At 52.6% G+C, this 13,349-nt stretch overlaps 1 protein-coding gene and 1 pseudogene across 5 annotated transcripts in view; both read right to left on the bottom strand.

The window, feature by feature from the left end:
* SCLY (selenocysteine lyase) overlaps nucleotides 1-13,164 on the bottom strand; it is a 30,118-nt gene extending 16,954 nt beyond the window's left edge. For 3 of the 5 annotated variants that reach the window (XM_045198001.2, XM_024564254.3, XM_053919284.1), the window contains exons 1-3: nucleotides 12,995-13,164; nucleotides 5,662-5,774; nucleotides 2,463-2,563 (exon numbers count right to left, since the gene is read on the bottom strand). In XM_045198001.2, coding sequence (XP_045053936.2) covers nucleotides 2,463-2,563; nucleotides 5,662-5,774; nucleotides 12,995-13,083 — 303 coding nt within the window. In that variant the 5' untranslated portion in view covers nucleotides 13,084-13,164. Of the gene's footprint in view, nucleotides 1-2,462; nucleotides 2,564-2,843; nucleotides 2,939-4,076; nucleotides 4,342-5,661; nucleotides 5,775-12,994 lie in introns of those variants that run through there. The other 2 variants (XM_053919283.1, XM_045198003.2) reach the window with 2 other exon arrangements.
* LOC112307691 (cysteine and histidine-rich domain-containing protein 1 pseudogene) lies at nucleotides 11,226-11,927 on the bottom strand (annotated as a pseudogene).
* Nucleotides 13,165-13,349: the final 185 nt, after the last annotated feature.

Here is a 13,349-nt window from a genome sequence, read left to right as displayed (position 1 = left end):
GCTCTGTGGCGGGCTGGGCCCACACACCAGAGGTCACTGGGATGGCAGGGTACGAGGTAACCCCAGTGACCGTGTCAGGACACAGATGTCCCACACCCCCCACACGCCACATCCACGGCAGGCAGCGGCCAACAGTTCCCGAGAAACCCCATGACGGCTGCACTCCCAGCGGCCCCAAGACCACTGTGGCTCCGTCAGAACCAGGTCCCAACCCCACGTGCGCCCCGTGCTCCCAGGCCACGGCGCTCCGACGGGACCAGGGCAGCTGCCTGGGCCGCTGGTCCTGCGGTGATGGTCACAGTGCCCAGGGGCCTGGTGGCAGCTCTCCCCTCTGCTCACTCAGCCAGGCCATGTGGCTCCGCCCTGCCCGCCTCAGCTTCCCTTTCCAGGGACCCCCGCTCTCGGCACCATGAGCCCCGTCCCTGCTGCTGCTGGGAACTGCAGGTGCTCCACTGCAGGTCTGCGTCACAGGGGGGTGGTCACCGCGGGTCCATGCTAACCCCGAGGGTCGTCTGCTTGTCCCAGTGTCCGGCTGTCCTGAACAGTGCTGCCCTCAGCAGTCCTCCCCTGTCCCCGGGGCCCCCGCGTCTGTGTGTCCGGGACACGTGCCCCACGTGGGACGGCTGGCTGAGAGGGTGGGTGTCTTCCACTGCGCCAGATGATGCCGCTGCCTTCTGAGTGCCCTCCCGGCTTGCATCCTGCCAGCCCAGCCTGCGTGTCCCTGGCCTCCGGCCCTGCCCCCGCTTCTCCGCAGGGGACATTGCATGCGGACGGGGTGTGCAGACACACTGCGGCAGTATTTGCTCCTGGGCCCGGGTTCCTTAGGGGGCTGAGATGCCCTCGCTGGAGAAACCACCGCGGCTTCTTCGCGCGGCGCATTTTCAAGTACCTGGCCCACCGGGCTGTCTGCCTGGGGACCCCGGACACAGGCTCAGCGTCTGTGTGCTGCAGGGCTTCTCCCGCCGTCCGGCTCGGCTGTTGATTCTCTTCACAGTGCTCTCTGCTGACCCAAAATTTACTTGTGGTGGTGCTGGCGGGGGAGTTTATCCGTCTTTCCTGGTGGTTCATGCTTTCGTGGAGAAGACACCCGTCACTCTGAAGCATCACAGAAACATTATCTGAGCCCTGGCCGGTGGCTCTGTTGGTTAGAGCATCGTCCCGAGGCGCCAGGGCTGAGGGTTCGACCCCTGGTCAGGGTTCACGCAAGATCAACCCCCGAACGCATGAGTAAGTGGAACAACAAACCCGTGCCTCTCTCTCAAGTCAATAAATAAAAAATGAAAAATATATTAACTTATTACCTAAAAACCTTATGAATTTCACTTTTCATGATTAGGTCTTTATCACGCCTGGAGTTTGGGGGTTTTTGCTGTCTTGTGAAGCACAAACCCAGTTTCCTTGTTCTCTGTGAACACACAGTCCTGGCACCACTTATTCAAGGTCACGCCCCTTCCTGCTGCCGCGTCTGTCACCCCCTGTCACCCCGACCACCAGGCACCCTACCGCCCCAGCCAGGGAAGTGCAAGGGTTACAGCTGCACCAGGACACAGGCCCGCGCTGGGACTGCCCTGAGCCCGTGAGGACAGGCTGTGTCCCGGTCACGTGCGAGTCTCCACGCACACGTGGCATCTGGTCGCTCCAGCGCAGAGTGAGCCCCTGCCCTGTGTCCTCCTTGGTCTCCAGGAAGTCCCGAGCACTCTGGGCTTTGGCACTGCCACATGCACTAGTGCACGAGGTTCCACCAAGAGAGCTCCAGAATTTTGGCAGAGGTTGCGTTGCATCCACAGAGCGACTCGGGAGGAGCTGACGCCTTTATGGCGCTGCGGCTTTTAGTCCTCCAATGGGGCGATTTGCTCCGTTTATTTAGCTCCTGTCCGGCGCTCGGCACTCACAGCAATATCCTCTGGCGTTCCCGCTGGGGGAGAGTCTCACCAAGGCGCTCCCTCTAGGTTTACGGGACACTGTCTGCTATTCTGGTGACGACCCACTGTGCTGAGGGCACAGAACGACACAGTGGACTTCTCTAGTAACGGCCTCATTACATTCTCTTCCAAGCGTGAACAACGCAGCTGCGGATCCCTTCGGGCCTTCGGGCGGACGGTCACGTCAGCTGCATACAGCCTGCGCACCTGCCTTCCCAGGGCCCGGTGACACGCCGAGTGTCACTCACTGAGCCGCGGGCTCGGTGCCCGGGCGCTGTCTGCGAGCATCTTCGTCAGGAACATTCTTTATTGAAGCGTCGCGGCAGAGCAAGGTAATTCACACGTGGCATTGCGTTGAATACCCTATCGGGCACCTGCAATTCACTTACAGGATAAATACTGCCAATCGTTCACATCACGCTAACTGATAAGACAGCAAGCTCTAACGTTACTCTCTCTTTAGAAAGAACACGCCAACAAGGAGCCGCCCTCTCTCGCACTGGCGTGCAGCTCCAAGCCCACCAGGCTGGGAGACGGTACCTCGGTGCCGCCGGAGGTGAAGATGATGTCCTGCGCCCTCCCGCCGATCATCTTTGCGAGGCTCTCCCGGGCTGCGCTGATCGTGTCCTTGGCCTTCCTACCTGGAGGGACCAGAAAGGAGGTTCATTAGCATGGCTTTACCACGTGAGTCGCCGTATTTGAAAAGTGACGAGGACAGAGCGAGTGAGCAACTCTAACAGCAGACGTGTCCCGTAGACACGGCAACGTGCTACCACCTGGAAGTGACCCAGCGCAGGGCCAGCCGGGAGGCGTTAGCTAATCGGGGGCCCCCACGGGGATTGGGGGAACAGGTGTGCACCGGACACAAATACGGGGGACGTCCGGGAGCTCTGATGTCCCAAGACACGCTCTTCCTCTTACCGGGCGCCAGCAGACGGGAAGCTGAGGCTCCTGCCCGGCCCCCCACTCATCAGGGCAGAAGGACGGAAGGGTGGGGTACTGGGCTTAAGGTCACACTGCAAACAACAGAAATAAGCAAAGCTGAGACTCGTGACTGCCCACAGAGCCCGCGCCCTGCCGCACGCTGTAGGCCCCACAGCGGGGCAGGGGTGGGGGGCCGCCCTGCTGTTGCCACGTCTCTGTGGCTCTAGGAACCCGCCTGCCAGGGGCAGAGACAGACAGGGCCTCCGGGACGCGCTCTCTGGGAAGGCTGGGGACCATTCTCAGTCTACAGAGCCAGTGGTCACCAAGCTTTTTTGCTCTTTCGACTAGTCATCCTATTTGCAAAAACACCAAAACACAAAAGCACCACAGCTTGAGCAGGCACCAGTATATGTATGATTATATATAAAAAAACAGACATAAAAACTAGGTGTGGGGAAAAGAAATGTACAGAGTGGTCCACACACCCCTTCCGCCTACTGTGCCGGTTCTCACTGCGAGTAGTGACGGTCTGCGGGCTTCAGGAAAGCCTAGTCGCTGTGGCGAGAGCCCGTGGAGGACTGGTGACGTCTGTGAGCTCAGGCGGGAGGGTGGCCGGCTCTCCCTCCTAGCTCCTCTGGGACAGTCGCTCAGATGCCCACGGGGACCTGCCGTTCCGTGTCCCTACGCAGGACCTGAGTCCTTGGAGCGGAGTCTGGTCTCCAGCCTGAGGCAGGCCCGCCTGGAGAGTGCTGCTGGCCAGGCCCGGGGGGCTGCCGACCACAGTGGGTCATTATGGTGAGAACAGCCCAGAACCCAGAGTGGAAAGAGCCAGTTCCACTGGGGACCAGCCGATGACGTGGCCACACCCTTAACATTGTCCTTAAACACACTCTCCCAAAGGAGCGTTAAGTCGTAATAATGAGTGAAAGTAATGACGTCATTCTATCATAAAGGCAATTTTCTCTCCTCCCCCGCCTTTTTCGAATTTCTACCCGAGTATCAACAAGAAGTGAGTAGCAATGCATTTTTTACTAATTTGTGGAAACAAGGGCTGTCAAGGTACAAGAATATTATTTCTCCCTCAGGGTTACTTGTAAACTTCCTCATATTAATTGCTCTTTATTGGCATTTAAGTGCTCCCCACATCTGCAAGGCTGATGCATCGGAAAGTTCAATGTGACTAGAGGGAAGATTACACACAAGGAAGTGTCCCGTTTGGCCACCGCGCACCTGCCACATACACAACTAGGCCACCAAGTACGTTAACGACGACTAGCACCTGCTTCTGACCGTGCACTCGGCTCTCAGGTTGCAGGACACTTTGCGTGAGCGCACGGGTGTGCGAGCCCGCCGGGCCGGGAAGCTGTCACTCAGCCCTAGCGCAGCGGCCGCTGGAAAGCGGTTCTCAGTCACCATACGCCACAGGACGGCGGATCGTGATGGATGGCGCACGCTCGGTCAGAAAGGGACAACTTCGGCTCGCCGCTGAAAAACACTATGTAACTGCGCTGTAGAACGAGTGATTTTAATTAAGCAAGTTGTTTCCCCAGCCTGCAGTGTAGTGCTCTCTGCACCAGCGATTTCCGACCGGTGCGCTGCGGGGAGTTTCGGAACACTCGAGGGGCGCTGACCTCTTTCCCCTTAGATTGTGAAATGAAAAACTGACAACAGCCAGCACCACAGTAGCCGTCCGGTGTGAAGGCCCTGAACCAAAACTACATAGGTCACGTGATACGTGAGATGTGTGTGTGTCATCTTATCGGTCGCGTTGCGTACTAAATTTGCATCTCATTGGTTAATTCTTGGTACGAGATATCTTTATATAAAGTATAGGCGCCTGATTTTTTAAAGTCACTTTAGAGCAAAAAGGGTAGGTAATTACTATTATTATTTTTTATAAATCAATCAAAATTATACCTATGGTTTTTGTCAGATTGGCAAAAAATATATTTTTTTGGTGTGCCGCAGAGTTTTAGTAATTAGTTTCTGTGCCGTGAGATGAAAAAGGTTGGAAATCACGGCTCTACATTAAAACAAAATACATGAGAGTAAGATATTTCTAATTAAAGAATTTAAAACTAATTTTCAATTTGAAAAAGGACCAAGATAATTTTCAATCCTGATGATGTAAAAGATCTATTTTGCAAATGTTGTAAGGATCGACCGAGACAGATATGTGAGAGGGTTTTAACAGGTACAGATATTACAAATAGCTCTTTTTAAAAGAAATTATTTGTTTTTAGAGGGGAAGGGAGGGAGAAACTGAGGGAGAGAAACATCAATGTGTGGTTGCCTCTCACACGCCCCCTACTGGGGACCTGGCCCACAACCCAGGCCTGTGACCTGACTGGGAATCGAACCAGCAACCCTTTGGTTCACAGGCCGGGACTCAGTCCACTGAGCCCCACCCACCAGGGCCATTACAAATAACTTTTTTTTTTTAATTTTAATTTTGTATTGTTATTCAACTACAGTTGTGTGCTTTTTCTCCCCATCCTTCCACCCCACCCCAGCCGAACCCCCCTCCCTCCCCCACCTCCACCCTCCCCCTTGATTTTGTTCATGTGTCCTCCATAGTAGTTCCTGTAACAAATAACTCTTATGAGGCATCTCATTCGTCTGCGAAAAGGAGACAGGAGTGTGTGTTACAGATTAAAGATTGTGGTGTCAACTAGGCTCAAGTTGGACTCCACAGAAAAAATCTACCAAGAATTAGAGCTAATCTATCCAAAACCAAGCGAAAACTGCCCCCCCACGCCCCCCACCGTGGCGCTTCTGCCCCCACCTGCCATCTGCGCGCAGTGTCGACAATTACCTGCCGGGTGAGGGCTGCTGGGGTTCCCCCAGGCTTCCCGCATGGCCTCGGTCACGGCCTGGATGACAGCGGGTGCCAGCGGGGTGGTGGCGTTGTAGTCCATGTAAACGCTCCTGCGGGAAGGAAGGAAGGGCAGGGAATGTGCACGCGCCGGGCGCTCGGTCCCTCAGGGCAACGGGGAGGGGGACGCCCAGGGCGCGCGCTCCTCCGGGTAACCACCCAGGCCAGGTCCACGGGGCCCAGGGAGTGCACCTGTCGGGGGCTCTTCCTCCCGGGCTCGCTTTGTAACCTCACTGGTTCTCTGAGGAGGCAGTGGGGCTGGGGGTGGGCCTGGCACCCATTCCTCCCGCTCTCCCTCCCTCTTCTTTTGTCCCTGGGGCAGGCCTGCAGCTCTCCTTGAACTTTTGGGTTTCTTCGCCTAGAATGACCACGCCCCCCCACTTTTTCTTTTTTGTCTGTGCTCTAACTTGGCCTTCTGGTGGGGGCCCACGCAGCCACCTACCCCTCCCTCCCAGCCTCCTTCCCTGCAGTTCCTCCCCGGCCCTCCACATCACGGGCACCAGGACCTGCCCCTTGGTGCCGGTCCGCATCCACAGCCAGAGGCTCAGCGGCAGCTCCAGGGGCTCTGTGGGCTCCCTCGCTGCCCTCGCTGTGACAGCACTGGGCACGGTGGCCTGCACGATGACAAAGTGATGTCGCAGAAGACACAGCTCCTCTGCAAGACCCCGTGAGCAACCGCCACCTGTGCAGCTTCACCCATACCAAACGCCTTCAGGATCGGGGGAACTACCCGCAGGAGGGAACCCTGCCTGCTACCAGAAAGTATTTCACCCAAATTTTAAATCAACAACAGTGTTGAAACCGATCCACACGGAAGTTCAAACACAATTACCAGCCATGGCTCTGAAAACATGGCTTTTTGGTTCTGTTTTTTTAAGGAAATAATCATTTTGATTATGCAAGCATAATTCATGCCCAAGCTTATTAAACTCTGCGGGAGGCTGGCCTTCACGACATTTTTCATTTTCTTCGTGAGCTCTGCACGACTTCAGAAAGCAACCTTCCCTTCCTTGACTGGGTTCCAGCGGCCTTGGCCACCTAACGCCGCGATGCTGTTTAACAAATTAGTACGCCGTAGACTCGGCCCCTGCTGCCTGAACTGCCGCGGCTCGTGAAAGCCTAAAACGCCCTGTAAAGCAACTAAGCTATTTTATTTAACAAGTAATAGTCGTGATAAAGCAAAGCAAAGCTTTAATCTGTAATTTTATAGACAGACTTCACCACCATGGAAGCCAGATATACATTTAGTTTCTTTTCATGTGTAATTTAAAATTTTAAGAGTGTGTATTCTATGATTCAGACACAATTACTCACTGCACTACACCAAGACCTTATAACCGGGAAAGAGATATTTAACGTTATTGCTTAGTCTCATAAACTGGTGAATTTTAACCAATTGATGCTCTTATTTGTAATCTTTCCTATACTCTTCAATGATACTGCCTGGCAAGTAATATAATTTTGGTACTGATATAATTTTTTATTGCAAAAAGTTGCAAATGAATTCTAACTTGTTACTCAATGCATATATTCCTATTTAACTATGGCTTGGCCAAAAAGTTCATTCTGCTTTTAAGTAAAAAATAAAAGACACATTTTTTATATTCACTGGTAACTTCACTGAACAATGTCGTCACTGTTTTGTTCCACTGTCTTCTGCCATCTTTCAGGCAACTTCACCATTCCATCTTGCCAACATTGTTTATCTTTTAGAGCAAAGAACCATTCCAGGTGCCTCTGCAGTACTCCAGGGAACTGAAACTTTTTCCATTAAGAGAACTTTGTAAAGACTGGAATAAACGGAAATCCGAAGGCGCAGTGTCTGCTGAATACAGCGATGAGTCAGGACTTCCCAGCCAGCCTGTGACAGTTTTTGCCCGGTCTGGTCATCAAGGAAACATGCAGTCTCGTGTTCTCCTGATGGAAGATTCTGCGTTTTCTGTTGGTGAACTCTGGACGCTTTTCATTGAGAGCTGCTTTCAGCTGGTCTCATTGGAGCAGCACTGGTTGGAATTAGTCGTCTGGTTTTGCAGAAGGAGCTCCTGATAGAGGACTCCCTCCCAACCCAACATATACACAGCATCACCGTCTCTGGATGAAGACCAGCCTTTGGTGCATCTGGTGGTGGTTCATTCGCTGCCCCACGATCTCTTCCGTTCCACATTATTGTAACGTATCCACTTTCCATCGCCCGTCACAATTTGTTTTAAAACAGAACATTTCCATTATGTTAAAGTAGAGAATCATATGCGGAAATACAGTCAAGAAGGTTTTTCTCGCTTAATTTATATGGAACCCAAACATCAAAGTGATTAACGTAACCAGGCTGGTGCAAACGATTTTCAACACTTGATTTGGACATTTTGAGTATGTCGGCTATCTCCCACATGGTATAATGTTGATTGTTCTTAATTAATGTCTCAATTTGATAGCTATCAACTTCAACTGGTCTACCAGACCGAGGAGCGTCGTCCAGCGAGGATTCTCCAGCACGGAACTTCCGACACATCTGGTCGCTCGCACCCCTTCTCCACACCCTGCTCACATCTTTTCTTTGCGTTTCAGTTGCATTTTTGCCTTTTTTGAAATAATAAAGTATACATTGCCAAAAATGTTGCTTATTTTCTTCCATCTTCAATATTAAAATGGCTACACAAAAATTCACCAATTTTAATGTTTTTTTAAACGCACGCTGACATGACAGCTGTCACAATACAATCTAATAAAATTGCTTTGACTGAAGTTAAAGACAACTAAGCGCTACTAGAGCCGGCATACGGGAAAAACCAAATGAACTTTCTGGCCAACCAATACTAACAACACTACTTCAGAATTAATCCTACAGAAAGTAACTGTCCAGAGTGGAAAAAACATTGCAAAACTTTTTTTTCCCTGAAAGATTTTCAAGCATTATAGGAACATAAAGTCATGAAAAAAACGGAAAACTTGACATTCCATAGTTTTATTAATTATGATATTTCTCTGCTTAACACGATATTATACCAAGAACTACTGTAACTGTGAGCCTCTTTTCTAGCTTCTTCAAGCACGAGACAGTCTATAGCTCTACGAGTGAGGAGAAACGAGTAATCAATCCTAGGCAACTCAGAAGAAAAACAGAGGCATGAAAAGATAAACTGACTTTGGCTTTCAAGAACCTGCTGGTGGCCCTGGCTGGTGTGGCTCGGTGGATTGAGCGTCAGCTTGCGAATGGAAAGATCGCCCAGTAGGGGGCGTGTGAGAGGCAACCACACGTGGATGTTTCTCTCCCCCTCTTTCTCCCTCCCTTCCCCTCTCTATAAAAATAAATGAATGAAAATCTTTAACAAAACAAAAGATTACAGCAGCAAGCCACCACTTCACCCCAAGTTAAAAATTCTGAAATAGGGACTTCTGGCCAAGATGGAGGTGTAGGTAGACACACTGTGCCTCCTCGCCCAACCAAAAGAAGGACAACAACAATTTAAAAACAAAAAACAACCAGAAGTGACAGAAAATCGAACTGTATGGAAGTCCGACAACCAAGGAGATAAAGAAGAAACACTCACCCAGACCGGCGGGAGGGGCAGAGCTGGGCAGCTGGGGTGGAGAGGACTCGGTGAGGGGCGGCGGCTGGCGGACCCGGCGAGGTGGCGGATTGTGGAGCGGGGCAGGCCAGGCTGCAGCTAGCAGACCCCACAAGGTGGTGGCTGGCAGACCCTGTGGCCCCACATTCGTGCATAGATAAACCGGGAGGAACAGGGGGAGCGAAGCAACCCAGGGCTCCAGCACAGGGAAATAAAGCCTCAAACCTCTGATTGAAAACACCAGTGGGGGTTGAGGCAGCAGCAGGAGAAACTCCCAGCCTCACAGGAGAGCTCGTTGGAGAGACCCACAGGGGCCTAGAGCGTGCACAAGCCCACCCACTCGGGAATCAGCACCAGAGGGGCCCAATTTGATTGTGGGTAGTGGAGGGAGTGACTGAAATCCCGCAGAGAGTGGAGCAAGCGCCATTGCTCCCTCTTGGCCCCTCCCCCACATATAGCATCACAGCGCAGCGACCAGCGTCACCCCGCCCTGGTGAGCACCTAAGGCTCCACCCCTTTACGTAACAGGTGCACCAAGATAAAAAAAAATAAAATGGCCCAAACGACAGAACACTTCAAAGCTCCAGAAAAAATACAACTAAGTGACGAAGAGATAGCCAACCTATCGGATGCACAGTTCAAAACACTGGTTATCAAGACACTCACAGAATTGGTTGAATCTGTTCGAAAACCAGATGAAAAAATGAAGCCTATGCTAAGAGAAACAAAGGAAAAATGTACAGGGAACCAATAGTGATGCGAAGGAAACTGGGACTCAAATCAACGGTGTGGACCAGAAGGAAGAAAGAAACATCCAACCAGAAAAGAATGAAGAAACAAGAACTCAGAAAAATGACGAGAGGCTTAGGAACCTCCAAGACATCTTTAAACGTTCCAACATCCGAATTATAGGAGTACCAGAAAGAGAAGAGGAAGAGCAAAAAATTGAAAACTTATTTGAACAAATAATGAAGGAGAATTTCCCTAGTCTGGCAAAGGAAATGGACTTCCAGGAAGTCCAGGAAACTCAGAGTCCCAAAGAAGCTGGACTCAAGGAGGAACACACCAAGGCACATCATAATGACATTAGCCAAGATTAAAGACAAAGAGAGAATCTTAAAAGCAGCAAGAGAACAGGACACAGTTACCTACAAAGGGGTTCCCATTAGACTGTCAGCTGATTGCTTAAAAGAGACCTTACAGGCAAGAAGGGACTGGAAAGAAGTATTTGAAGTCATGAAAGGCAAGGACCTACATCCAAGATTGCTCTATCCAGCAAAGCTATCATTTAGAATGGAAGGGCAGATAAAGTGCTTCCCAGATGAGGTCAAGTTCAAGGAGTTCATCATCACCAAGTCCTTATTATGTGAAATGTTAAAGGGATTTATCTAAGAAAAAGAAGATAAAAAATATGAACAGTAAAAATGACAGCAAACTCACAGTTATTAACAACCACACCTAAAACAAAAACAAAAGCAAACTAAGCAAACAACTAGAACAGGAACAGAACCATAGAAATGGAGATCACGTGGAGGGTTATCAACAGGGGAGTGGGAGGGGGAGAGAGGGGGGGAAAGGTACAGAGAATAAGTAGCATAACTGGTAGGTAGAAAATAGACAGGGGGAGGGTAAGAATAGTGTAGGAAGTAGAGAAGCCTAAGAACTTATATGTATGACCCATGGACATGAACTACAGGGTGGGAGGGAGGGGATGTGCAGGATGGAGTGGAGTGACTGGGGGGAAATGGGAGAACTGTAGTAGCATAATCAATAAAATATATTTACAAAAAAAAAGAATTCTGAAATAGGCAGTAACTTTTTATTCCCTCCGTGTTGCAGATTTGCGGCTGCAGGCAGTGCGAGGCTTGCCCGCACCGTGGACAGGTTCGGCTTTGCTCACGGCGATCTCAGTCTCTGTTGCAGTCCCCGTTAGGTAACTTAGGTAACTTTGCTTTGGCCGATCACGCCCCCTACTTTCACATTTTGACGAAATTCCGTCTCTCCTTCGAGGACAGTGTGCACAGGCAACAACGTGCCATTTGCCACCGCTGACCGGGCTCTGGGCGCGAGTGTGTAGCGCGCACCGGAATGGCGGCCTCGCCCCAGTCCGAGCCAGTCCCGTCCACGGGGACAACTCTTTTCCCAGCATCCTTCGCAGTCCCCACGCGGTCCCCTGTCGCACAGCCCCCTGGGGCCGAGCGTGCAGTAAAATCAGAAGTTTCTCTTCCCAACAGTTCCAGTGTTCCACCGCTTCCTGGGCGACAGGCAGACCGGAATGAGACAGACTTTGCAGAACCTGGCATGTCTTTGCACAACTGCCATTTCCTCACGAGACCTTAATCCCATCACTGCATTCTTCTTTCTTATTTTTTTTTTCATTACCCGATGACGGTTTAAGTTTAGGAAGTGGTTGTTTTATGGAGGCAGATCCTTTTAATTCCAAAGTGGTCGTTGGTTCATCTGGGCGGGGCCTCTTTATCGCTTCTGCTCGTTCAGGGGCTTGGACACTGTGGTCCCACACTTGGGTTTCGATTCAGACGGTTCTTTCTTCTCAGCGGTCTCGACTTCGGGTTTGACGGGCTCAGGAGGCTTTTCACCGGTATGTCTCCCTTTTGGACAGCACGCCAAATGCTTAACAAATCAGAAAAATCCCTTCTCTTACTGCAAGACCAACCCTTTAATGCATCGCGGGAGCCTGGAACACCTGGAGGCGTGCAAGCCTCGCCGAGACGCCGGCCCTTCCTTTCCCCGCTCAGACCAGAGAGGCGCAAACAGGGGGACCGCGGGACGGTGCGTTTACGACTCCCCCTCGCAGCCACCGTTCTGACGGCCAAACCACAGCCCCCTGGGAGGTGCAGGGCTCTGGGGCTTCGGGCAGTGTGCCCAGTCTGGAATCAGGCCTCTCCCTGTCCTAACTCTGCTCTGCTCCCACAGCCTGTAAATGTCCCAAAGGTCCTCAAGCTCCAGGCGTCAGCTGAGTGCCCGCCGCTTTTCGGCCTGCTGCTTGGCTCGTGTACGGCTTGACTTTCGGATAAACACTTGGTAGCCTGCGCTGTCCATTACCTGCTACTTCCTTAAGGTGCTGTCAGCATTAGGTGGACGAGCTAAACTTTCACAACCCAAAGGCCAAAAGGCATCCTGCATCCCCCTCCACTCGGTCTCCCTGGCGGACATCCTCCCAGCGCCGCTCGGCTCCGTCCCAACCAGGCGGAATGCCTCGTGCGAGGGCTGGTCTGATGGAGACCTGAACCCAGGTTTTACAGGCGCACACACATTCCCCATGTTCAGGTAAAGAGAATTACCGGAAAAGATCCATTTAACACCTTCCTGGAGTGGGAAGTGAAGCCCCACCAACGAGACAATGTCTTACCTGCACCTCTGGCCCCCCCCCCCCCCGCCCCCACCGGGGAAGCCGAGTGGAGCGGAAATGCCACCCCGTCTGCGCCCCCGCTTTCCCCGGGTGCTCAGGCCAGTGGCCGGGAGGCATCCTTGTTAACCCTGCTTTCCCAGCACCACTGCATCAGCGAGGCCTGCGGGTTCTGCCTCCGTGCATTCGCGTCTCCCGCCACCACCCCTCCCGCCTAGATCATTATAAATAGACCCAACGGTTTCGCAACGTCCTCCCTTGCCCCAACCCCGCGGCGCCCGGAGGGCTTCCCGGAGGAGGGGGACGGCGGCTTCCCTCGCCTTCCCCTCCCAGCGCGCACCTCTCCGGCGGGCTCTTCTCTTCGTGGCCGCCGGGTGGACTCGCCACGCGCCTCTGCGCGTGACTGCTCGGTGCCGGGGTCGCCTCCATCCCGGTCGCGCCCGCGGCCCAGCTCCACTCAACGGCCACAGGCGCTGTCACACCAGCCTAGCAGGATACTCCGGGAGTGCCGCTCCCGGGCTTCGCTGGGGGGGAGGCGTGGACGCGAGGCCTGGGTCGCGTCTGGATTGGCTGAGTTGCGCACACCGGACCAATCCCAGCGCTTCAGCGGGCCAGCCTCTCGGCTGGGTCACAGTGGAATGTGGATTGGCTGCGCGCAGTCAGGTGACGGCCTTGGGGCGGGGCGGGGCGTGGCC

Source organism: Desmodus rotundus, chromosome 2 (genome assembly GCF_022682495.2).
Source record: "Desmodus rotundus isolate HL8 chromosome 2, HLdesRot8A.1, whole genome shotgun sequence".
Classification (NCBI taxonomy): domain Eukaryota; kingdom Metazoa; phylum Chordata; class Mammalia; order Chiroptera; family Phyllostomidae; genus Desmodus; species Desmodus rotundus.
The sequence above is the reverse complement of the archived record's forward strand: the minus strand, read 5'-3'. Positions and strand labels throughout refer to the sequence as shown.